The 11615-nt window shown below is 38.1% G+C and overlaps 1 protein-coding gene across 1 annotated transcript in view; it reads right to left on the bottom strand.

Moving 5' to 3' along the window:
• LOC106875842 (nuclear receptor corepressor 1) overlaps positions 1–11615 on the bottom strand; it is a 114665-nt gene that overhangs the window by 85906 nt on the left and 17144 nt on the right. Inside the window, exon 2 of the mRNA XM_052976932.1 lies at positions 6754–6962. Within this exon, the coding sequence (XP_052832892.1) occupies positions 6754–6788 (35 nt within the window). The 5' untranslated portion in view covers positions 6789–6962. The remainder of the gene's footprint in view (positions 1–6753; positions 6963–11615) is intronic.

The raw sequence follows: 11615 nt of genomic DNA, 5'->3' as shown, positions 1-11615 counted from the left end.
CTGGTACTTAATTTATTGACCCGAAAGGATAAAAGGCAAAATCACCCTGCCCACCAAAGGTACGAGCCCTGATCTCCTGCTCTCCGATCGACAGGCGCTTACTTGGAGTAGGGGCCATTCACTCCAACTATTTTTGTCACAGTCACCTTTCATCTCACAAATTCACTGGGGGGTAGCACTTCTCTCTCGACCCCTCACTTCCCTTTCCATGTGAAACCTTAAGAAGTCGATGAGAGAGTCTGACCAAAGAGAACGGTGTCTTTCGTCCATCTTCTCAGCTTCGTCCACTGCAAAACTTTCACCAAAGCCCCTAATTAGACAGAGGGAAAGCACCTGCCCTGCATTGTTGGGTGGAGGGGCGATCCTATGGGGCCTTCACACTAATATCCACCAAACTGAGCTTAGAATTGTTTGATTATGCATTATCAAAGAAACCTAATGGCTAATTTCTAAACTTCCTTAATAGGTTTGTAATGCATGCAAGCCTTTTGAGCTGTCATTATAGTGCCATACACTCCGATCATACGTCTGGCACTACATATGCACCAGAAAAACCGGAGTGGTGCTATACCGCATCACATAGAATGGGAATTTTCAAGATTTGGGTTATGAAATTTCTGACTAGTACAAATATGTACCAACCGGGCCACGAGCACACACTTATTGAATTAAAAGAAAATATTCTGTTAAGTTTTAACAAATTAACACAAGCACAAAAAAAAACACTTGTACCTCAACAGTCATGTGGAGTAAGATAATGTGACGTTCATGCCTACTTTTACAACCTTAAGTAAAAATAATCCATTATTAATATCTGTTGTAAGCTATTAATCTTTCCCCCCTTGCCACTCTAGCACTTGATAGATAATTAATTACTGATAAAGTACAAATTATTGTTACTAAAAGTGAACTAACCAAGGACTGTAACCTGTTACATACAAATATACGTTATCAAACCACAAAGATAGTTCTTGAAGACAAAGTTACAATGAACTCAAAAGAGGACAAACAGGCGTAGGAGTGGCTGTGTGGTAAGTAGCTTGCTTACGAACCACATGGTTCCGGGAGTACAAAAAGACTCTACCTTTTAGCTTTTACTTGTTTCAGTCATTCGACTGTGGCCATGCTGGGGCACTGCCTTGAAGAACTTTTAATTGAATGAATCCACCCCAGGACTTATTCTATTAGTCACTTTTGCTGAACCCCTAAGTTATGGGAACGTGTAAACACCAACACTGGGGTACTGGGGAACAAACAGTCTCTCGCAGACAGATATACGAAAGGCTTCTATCATTACTTGACTTCAAACTGAATATAACGGAAGAAGGGGAGATCCACACAGAGTTCTACAGGAAAGCAGCCAGTAGAGATATGTTTGCCCAATACAATTCAGCACTTCCACTCGGTGCCAAAACAGGATACGCCAGAAATGAACTTGCACGCATCCAGGATAAGTGCAGCAGAACAGAGGACAAGGTGATCCACACTACACGCTTCCTAGATATATTGAAAACCAACGGGTATCCTAGATCCATTGTGAATCAGCTTAAGTACCCAAGACGACCAACACACCGAACACATAGAAAACCCAGCAACACATGCTTCCTTAAAATACCCCATTTTAGCGAGAGGATAACTACAGCCATAAGAAGAGAAGGGTTAGACATACAACTATCCCACTCAGACCCCTCAGACTGAACCCAGAACCATGTGGTTGGGAAACAAGGGCTAGGAGAAACATTTGCATTCTAGGTGCAATCCTATGGTCATTCATTCTAAACATCAAATGGTTAGGGAGGGGGGGGGTCCATCAGAATAAAATAGTAATCAAAGGGGTCCATAGATAAAAAAATAGTTGTCTAAACCCTGGTCTAAACCATACACAATTTTGCTTTATAGCAACAATTACTTGTAACATTTCTGGTCATAATTTACGACGCTTGTTTTGAAAGATGGTGGATATATAAGTATATGTAATGAACATGTCATGGTGTTAATTAATCCACTTATTAATTAATGACCATCAAACTGTCAATCTATATGAAGATGATAATCAAATCAGCTTTGTTGTTGTGCAACTTGAATGATAAATGAACAGTGAAACATGTAGTCTATGATTGGGACCAATGAAATCCTTCAAGAGAAACAAAAATCAGAAAGAGAAAAAGAGAGGAGAAAGAGAGAGAGTGTGTGTGCATGTGCGTGTGATAAATTGTGGTTATTATTTTAAAGTGAGCTGGCAGAATCATTAAGCCTGGCAAAATGCTTAGCAGCATTTCCTTCACGTTATGTTCTGTGTTCAAATTCCACCAAGGTCAACTTTGCCTTTCACCCTTTCGGGGTTGATAAAATAAATACCAGTCGAGTCCTGAGGGTTGATGTAATCAACTACTCCCTCTACCTTGTGCTCTTCCTGCTGCCCACCATGACCAGTTTCCAAGCAAAGCTGGAAGACTGGAACTGAGCAAATTGACTTGTACGACAATGGTACTTGTTTACAACCAACATTGAATTTGGTAGACGGAAACTGTGTGGAATCCCAACCCACTGTATGCATATGTATGTGAATGTATATGTGCATCTTTGTGTTTGTTTTCCCCAGCCCCCACCCACACCCACCAACTGACAATCAGTGTTGGTTGGCTTATGTTCAACAAAAGAGACCGCTAGGAATAAGTACCAAAAAATAAGGACTGACGTTGATTTGTTCAACTAACCCTTTCAAGGTCGTGCCCCAGCAGGGTTACAGTCCAATGACAGATACAAGTAAAAGATAAAGATAGCTGACACTGGAGTGACTTGAACTCAGAACATCCGGAACAGATAGTGCAAGGCATGCCCAATGCTTTAACAATTCTGTTAGTCTGCCACCCTGTAATGATGGATGATAATAATAATAATAATAATAATAATAATAATAATAAAAAAAGTAAAATAGCATATATTAATTGTACTTATTCGTTAGATAACTACAGCAGGCTGAGTAGAAATGGTTGGCATATCACAACTAGTAGTCTGTTAGTCTGACAGGTTGATAGACAAAGGAATCTTACTGATTCCTTGCCTATGAACAGGTGAGATTCCTGAAAACTAAGGTAGGTACATATGCTGTTGCGGTAAACAGCAAGAAGCAGAAAGAACACTAGAGAATTAATAAGTGGTTCAACTGCTTTTATACAACGGAAGAACACACACACACACACACAACTGACACTTGATCGTTTACAATGATAAATGTTCCAGTTGATCCGATAAATGGAACACACTGCTAGTGAAATTAATGTGCAAGTGGCTGAGCATTCCACAGACACGCATGCCCTTAATGTAAGATCTCAAGGAGATTCAGCATGACACAGAATGCGACAAGGTCGGCCATTTGAATTACAGGTACAACTCATACCAAACATTTTTCTCCTCTTTTCCAATCTCCCGTCAAAGACGACATATGAGCAACGAGCTTTTTGCCAAATGACCTGCACAAATGATTCGTTTATGGTGATCAAATGTTCGTGCTGCACGTTAGCTCACTCTCTCCATCAAATAGATGTTGTCTGAACAGGTGCACATGTGTCAAAGTGATTGCAGAGCAACGTGAGATGAAGTGTCTTGGTCAAGAGCACAATGCACCACCGGGTCTAGGAATTGAAATCACAATTGCTGGATCGTGAGTACAACACTAAGCACACTATACACACACTGATGCGCTTTCTGTAGTCTCTATCAATCAAATTCCTTCACAAGGCAGCAGTCAACTCAGGGTTATAGCAGAAATAACGACTCCAGCAAGGTACTGCATAGTAGGACTGAACATGAAACCTTGTGAATTAGAAGAGAAATCCTTAACCACACAACTATGCCTGTAACTGATATGTAATTGATTTGTCCAAAAATTGTTAATGTTTATTTATAAAGAATAGACACAGGCATGGCTGTGTGGTAAGAAGCCTGCTTTATCTTTACAATGGCATTGTAGGGCAAAAATGAGGGGCTAGATCTGGCCAGTGTGAAAGAGATTTAAATCAAAAGCTTACATCAAAATTTCTTTCACTAAATTCTTCATTATTTTTGAAACAAAGAGAACGTGCCAACAGAAAGATGGAAACATGATGGTTTGTCATAGAGGAGATGACAATCATAGTTTGATTAATGAAAAAAAAAATTAAAAAAAGGAAAGAAATTAAAATACATTTGCATAAATAAATAAAGGTTTTCAGATGTCAGTAAACAGTATTTAAATTTGTCAACATTAGGAAAGAAGAATTTTGTTCCATTTTAAACAGGTTTTGCACCTGTGCATTGTCATTTTAATTAATATGGGTCAAACAGCTCTGCAAATTTGACCGTTTATAAGTATTAGTAGAACAGGTGAGTCCATCGTACAAAGCAAGACTTGTTTACTGTTTCAATGTGTAATGTTTTGACCTGGGAAATATACATACATCCTCACATCATCATCATCGACGTTATGTCCACTTTTCCATACTTGCAGTTGAATGGAATTTGGTGATGCAAATTTTCTATGGCCAAAAGTCCTTCCTGTCACCAATTCTCACCTATTTCCAAGCAAGGTAATATTCACAATACGCTCAAGTCCGGACATGTTTTAATGGAAGATTGCAAACGAATAACGTGAACTTGCACAATGTCAAGACAAGAAGAGATACATATATTATGTGCATTCTGGACAAGGCTGGCCCTTTGAAATACAGGTACAACAGAAACAGGAAGAAAGAGTGAGAGAAAGTTGTGGTGAAAGAGAGAAAGTTGTGGAGCCCCTTCATTATATACATGTGTCGTCATCATCATTTAACATCCACCTTCCATGCTGGCATGGGTGGGACGGTTTCACAAGAGCTGGTCAAGCAGAGGCCTGCACCAGACTTCTGTGGCTGTTTTGGCAGGATTTTTACAGCTGGATGCTCTTCATAACACCAACCATTCAGCATAAACAGTACCATGACGCAATTCACTCTGCCAGAAATTTGGAAACAACATGCTGTACTGCTTGGTATTCACAATGGAGGCTCCAATACAAACATTTCACAGTGTTTGGGTGTCAGTCAGTGTGTGTGTGTGTGTGTGTACACATGTGGGCATGTGTATATGCATATAGATTCCATGCAGTTTCCCTCTACCAAATTCACTCACAAGACATTTGTTGGCCTGGGGCTACAGTAGTAGATATTTGCCTGAGGTGCTGTACAACAGGACTGAACCTGAAACCATGTGGTTGCAAAATGAGCTTCTCAACCACATAGCTATGCCATATGCATAACATTGTGATGGCAAAATTGCAAAATAAATGCTTTGAACGGAATATTGTTAGAAATAAAAGGCTTCTAAATGCCAAGACAAGCACACATGTAGGAATTCAATACCTGAAAATGACTTGGGATAACTTATATATCAACAGAAATGTTTTGTTGATAGCAACTAAAAAAGAAAAAGTAAAAAAAAAAAAAAAAAAAAAAAAAAAAAAAAAAATGGGGTTAACGACCTCTTGAATTCATGTTCGTCTAATAATGCATCTGGAAACTGAGAAATATAATCTAAATTGCTTTCTTCTGGTTCTGATAAGTCTAAGGTTTCACTCTTACACAAAACAGAGGGTGGGGGCAGGGGCAATGAGCATGATCTGGCATCAGAGCAAATGTGATTTATGCTATGTGCATGTTATGGCTGAATTTCAGAGCAAAAGAGGGGAAAGTTGGGGGGGGGGGTTAAATAAATTTGAGAATATTTAAATCAAATCGAATTGAAAAATTTTTTTAATTAGTTTCAGTGATTGGAATGTGGCCATGCTTCCAAGCATTTAATAGATCACACAAACTTCAGTCTGCTTCTTTTATATTTAATGAATGGTTACATTACAATCTTTGATGTTCTGCGTGTTTTGTATCAAACATTGATACACATACGATGGGCTTGCACACAGCTTAAATTCTACAGGATCCTACTCTCAGGGTGTATACAGTTCCACCCAAGGCGAGAGGAGAAGACATTTGCTCAAGGTGCCTTGCAGTGGGATTGAACCCAAATCAATGCAGGTATGAAGTGAAATATATTTACAGGCACAGGTGTGGCTGTGTGGTAAGAAGCTTGCTTCTCAATCATATGGTTCTGGGTTCAGTTCTACTGCATGGCACACTGGGCAAATGTCTTTTATTATAGTTTCAGCTCAAGTGGATGTGGTAAATGGAAACTGAAAGAAACCTATCATATGTAGCATGTGTGTTTGTTCGTTTCCATCTGTATTTGTCCCCCCACACTTCTTGACAACGGGTGTTGGTTTGTTTATATCCCCATAACTTAGCAGTTTAGCGAAAGACACTGACAGAATTAGTACCAGGTTTAAAGAATGTAACAAGGCCAATTCTTCTTTCAAGGGTTCAACAAATTCCACCTGACCCATGCAAACATGGACGTTAGATGATGGTAATCTATGCCCAGTTCCAACTGCCTCCACCTACCAACATCTCAAATACTCTACAGAACAGTTACAACAGGCAAGTGCACAACAAACATGCTGTTGGTCTCCTCCACTAAACAATAATGAATTTGTAATCCTTCATTGGTGCTATGCACAATCAAGTGCAGAACAAAGCAATTAAACTGCTTCTCACCCAACTACCTTGACAACAGAACTCGTAGGAGCAGACAGAGAATAATTTAGTGGTGATACATCAAACTAGTTTCAGCTTAGCAAATAGGCCAGGGAGCTGCTGCAATGCAATCGTCAACTGAACTTCTTACCTGACTAAGAAGTCTTCTGAGTATGTTATTTCCATTGTACAGGTGATTAATAGGTGTAGTAAAATGCAACATATAGGTGTTTCAGGTATATAGCCTGTTAGGTGGTTTGTTACGTCACAAAGTCTTGTCTTGACTGAACCATTATAGACATCAGTTTGTCCCCTATCACAGCTTGACAACTAGGGTTGATGTATTTACATCTCCATAACCTAGAGATTCAGCAAAAAGAGATTGATAGAATAAGTATCAGGCTTTAAAAAAAAAAAAGTATTGGGGTTGATTTGTTTGACTAAATAAAAATTCATCAAGGTGGTGCCCCAGCATGGCCACAGTCTAATGACTGAAACAAGTAAGAGAAAAGGTAGAGCATCATCATTATCATATTGGAGGAAACCAAATGAATGATAGTGAAAAGAAAGAGAAGAATTTGTTGCAGAGCAGTTCCGTCCTTAAAAAATTCTATCTTCCAAACGAAGAAAGGAAGCTGCGAAATGATGATATCTGAACCAATGCAGACCTCCTCACTAGTGGAGCAGTATCAATGAATGATTACTAGCAAAATATTTGTGTAACTGATACGTTCAATGGCACGAAAGATGAAAAAGAAAAAAAAAAGGACTTGTTCTAAATTCCGTTTCAACACATTTTATAAAAAAACAAACATATTTTCTCCTTTTTATACCTTGTTAAACGTCTGTTGTTATTTTAGATTTTTTTCTATTTCCAGCAGAGGTTATTTTCATTAAGCGTTTATCTGCCTCACCAATCTCACTCTCTATTAGCCGGTTCCGTGTCCATTTCGCATTTCAAATTTAATTGAGTTACTGCAGTGCAAGGGATTTGCTTGACTCTCTTCTAGATTATAAGCTTTCGGATGTTCGCTTCGCTGCTTCTTATCACTACAATTTCATTCCAATTTTGCTCTGCCTTTTTGCAAATAGCATACATATGTATGTGTGTGGACGCGGTGTGCATTCAGTGTATATAGCCTCATTAGATGCACAGGAAAGTCTGTTGTAATTGAGTTGGTGGAACAGATCGTTTCCTCATACCTAAAGGTCTTGCAAGCTTGACATCACTTGACCACACACACACGTATGAGTGAGGTATTGTATAGAATGTATAATACCTCGAACTTGCTTCTGTTAGCAGGAATATATGTATGAATACATGCACATATTCATACATGCACTACAGTGGATGGCCTAATTTACTTAAACAGCAGCTGAGTAGTCTAGGCTATTGATTGAGGAAGGAAAATAGGTACATCTTTGAGGAGCAATCAACAAACTGCAAAGTGCTCTGCATATCATAACCTAGTAACACTGCTAAGTACAGTGGTCGACTAACCACTCTACTAGAAGCCAACTGAATAGCAATAATCTATGTGGAGCTCTACCTTATATAGAAGTAGATATACATCTAACTGGACACAAGCAATTTTATATATATATATACAGAGACATTAAAGGGTAAAGACCCCCTTCGGTCATGTACCTTCCAAGGCACAAGTTCAGGCAAGGTTGTTTAGTAGAAGACCAGCAGTCTCCCATGCATGCTAGCCTCCTCTCTCCAAACCAAAGGAAAGGCAAAGGGGCTGATACAGCTTGGCACCAGTGATGTCACAACTCCTTTCTACAGCTGAGTGAATTGGAGCAACATGGAATAAAGTGTCTTGCTCAAGAATACAACAAACAGCCCAGTCCAGGAATTGAACTCACTATATCATGATTGTGAGCCCGATGCTCTAACCACTGAGCCATGCACCTTCACATACAGACAAAAGTATTGATGAAAAGAGCACAGTAAATTTGCTGTGGCAAATGAAAAATCTGTTTCAGACAGATTCCGTTTAAATTTTTCCCCGAAGGACTACCCAACATGTTGGATTTTCCACTTCCCAAAACAAGTTTATACTTTCCATCGATTAAAGCACATAGGAAATAAAATATACAGAGCTCTATACACACACACACACACATATATATATATTGGTCAACATACATAAGCTTTGTTAGAATACAAATCAGGTTAAATAAAAAAGCATGATAGGATCGTCAAGTTAGAGCAGTAATGAGTCAAAACACAGCAGGAGTTTTAAGGCACCCCTGCAGCGCTAGAAGACTCAAATTTCCTCAAGCCCAGTCTCGTTCATCATTCAATTTTACTACATTCCCAATATACACTCATTATAATAGATTTTCTTCTTTTTTTTTTTGCTTTTCCCTTCTGTAGATGTCGGCTACTGGTTTTTCTTTGCATTTATTTTTACAATAAAAGCTGCATTTCTATTTCACATCAATACTCATCACACACGCATCGTAGCTTGCAGCAATTTTGAATGCAGAACGAGATTCCTGTTAACACAGGCATAAGTTTATTCAACAACTAAAAACATACAGGGCTGGGAGGCCAGGGGGGGGGGGGCGATGATAGCATTCTATTCTGCACCCTCCTGTCAATGCATCTATCTAACACTGATTAAGGAGTCACCATGGTAACAGAACTTATTTACTTTTTCCAGCAATCCATTTTTTGAAGGTTATATAGCCTTTTGTAGATAGTACGCTGTGTGCACTATCTGCAGCATCACTGCATTTGCAATACTTGGAACAGGGTGCCTTAACAGAGCACCAGCAACGCTGCTACAACATCAGACAAATTTACTAAACATCCTATATCCATGAATGAGTCATGAATAAACATAAAGCTTATATATATATATATAAAGATTCATATTACATTATAAATATATATATATATATATTATATACATATACACACACACACATACAAATATATAAATATACATAAATACTTACACATACACAGACATACAAATATACACACACATATATTCATATTTCTACACATGCACATATATATATATATATGCACGCATGCATACATACATGCACAAATGTATTATCATTGAAAGCGATTATACTAATTGACAAAAGTACTTATGTCTTAACCGACAGCTGGGAAAGACATTTATGGAAATTCTTAAGTAAATTACAAAACGTTTAGGGCACACACTTTAAAAATTAATTAAAAACCAACAACATCTATTTTAAGAGCTTTTTAATTATTTAAGTTTTAAATTTTAAATATGGCCCTCTGTGTGTGTATATACATATATATATATATATATATATATATATAATCTATCAAATTAGATGTTTCAGTATAAAACTACCTATACATGTCATCATGTAATATCCGCCTTCCATGCTGGCATGGGTTGGATGGTTGGACAACAGCTGGCGAGCCAGGACTGTGCCAAGCTCCATTGTCTGTGTTGGCATAGTTTTTACAGCTGGATGCCCTTCCTGATGCCAACCACTACAGAGAGGACTGGGTGCTTTGAACGTGGCACCAATAACGGTGAGATCTGCTTTGGCATGGGTTTTTTTTTTAACTGCTGGATCCCTTTGCAATGTCCTGGCTTGCCAGTCCTCAGTCAAACTGTCCAACCCATGCCAGCATGGAAAATGAATGTTAAACGATGATGATGATGATGATTGTTTTGAATAAATCATGCAGCTTTGAGGTCTCAATGATGTGACTATTTAGTTTTAAAATGACACTGTAGGACAGGTGTGAGAGGCTGGATCTGGTCAGTTTGAACATAGCACAAGTAGAATATTTGGACAGGATATAGCTAGTTTAAATGCTAATAGGTTAAATTATTATTTAAAATTATATGACAGGCTTCTTTCAGTTTCCATCTACAAAATCCACTCACAAGGATTTGGTTGGATCAGAGCTGTGGTAGAAACACTTATCCAAGGCACTGCAGTAGAACTGAACCCAAAACAACATGTTCTCAAAAGCAAATGTAACTACACTGCCATGTTAAACAATTTAACCTACATTTACTGCAAGCCATCAATGAGATGATTTTTTTTTTATAACAGAAGACTTCCATTGAAATAAATGAAGGAAACACAAAGATACAAACAGTAAATTCAATACAATTTATCAAGAACAAGAACAGAGTAAAAATCAATGCTTATTATTATTATTATTTTAATTGATGGAGCATTAGATCAATTTTTAGTTAAAGCTAGTAAACTTGACTGCTTATAATCAATGAAATGAAGAGAAAATTGGCTTTGATTTTCAGTTTATACACAAACATATCAGTTTCAAGAATCTTGATGGCTGTCTGGTAAGAAGCTTGCTTCCCAAACACATGGTTCCAGGTTCAGTCTCACTGTGTAGCACCTAGGGCAAGTGTCTTCTACTATAGCTTGAGGCTGACCAAAGCTTTGCAAGTGGATTTGGTAGATAGAAACTGAAAGCTGTCGTGTGTATGTGTGTCTGTCTTTGCACCCCCATCATCACTTGACAACTGGTATTAATGTTTATGCCCCCACCCCCCACCAAACTTAGTGGTCCGGCAAAAGAGTCCAATTGAATAAATACTAGGCTTTAAAAATTAAAAATAAGTCCCAGGGTCGATTTGCTTGAATAAAACCCTTCCAGGCAGTGCTCCAGCAAGGCCACAATCAAATGACTGAGACAAGTAAAAGAATTTCGTAGCTCTGAGATCTTAATGATGTGTCTATTTTTATAATGACATGATTGGCTAAGTGTGAGAGGCTGGATCTGGATAGACTGAACATAAAACAGAATATATCTGGGCTGGACATGGTTGGGTTAAATGCTAGAGGGTTAATCCACCATTATCACTTATCTCCAATTTGTTGCTAGGATACAAATATTCATAATTTTAGTTCGCACATGCACAAAAAAAAAAAACTATATTATTTGCATTTTCAATTTTTCTGATGATGATGATGATTTCAGAGATTAAATTCAATTTATCTACTCGACAAAAGAAATATTGGTATTGG

This window comes from Octopus bimaculoides, chromosome 26, assembly GCF_001194135.2.
Source record: "Octopus bimaculoides isolate UCB-OBI-ISO-001 chromosome 26, ASM119413v2, whole genome shotgun sequence".
In the NCBI taxonomy this organism is placed as follows: Eukaryota; Metazoa; Mollusca; class Cephalopoda; order Octopoda; family Octopodidae; genus Octopus; species Octopus bimaculoides.
Note: the sequence above shows the minus strand (reverse complement) of the source record. Positions and strands in the feature narration are given on the sequence as shown.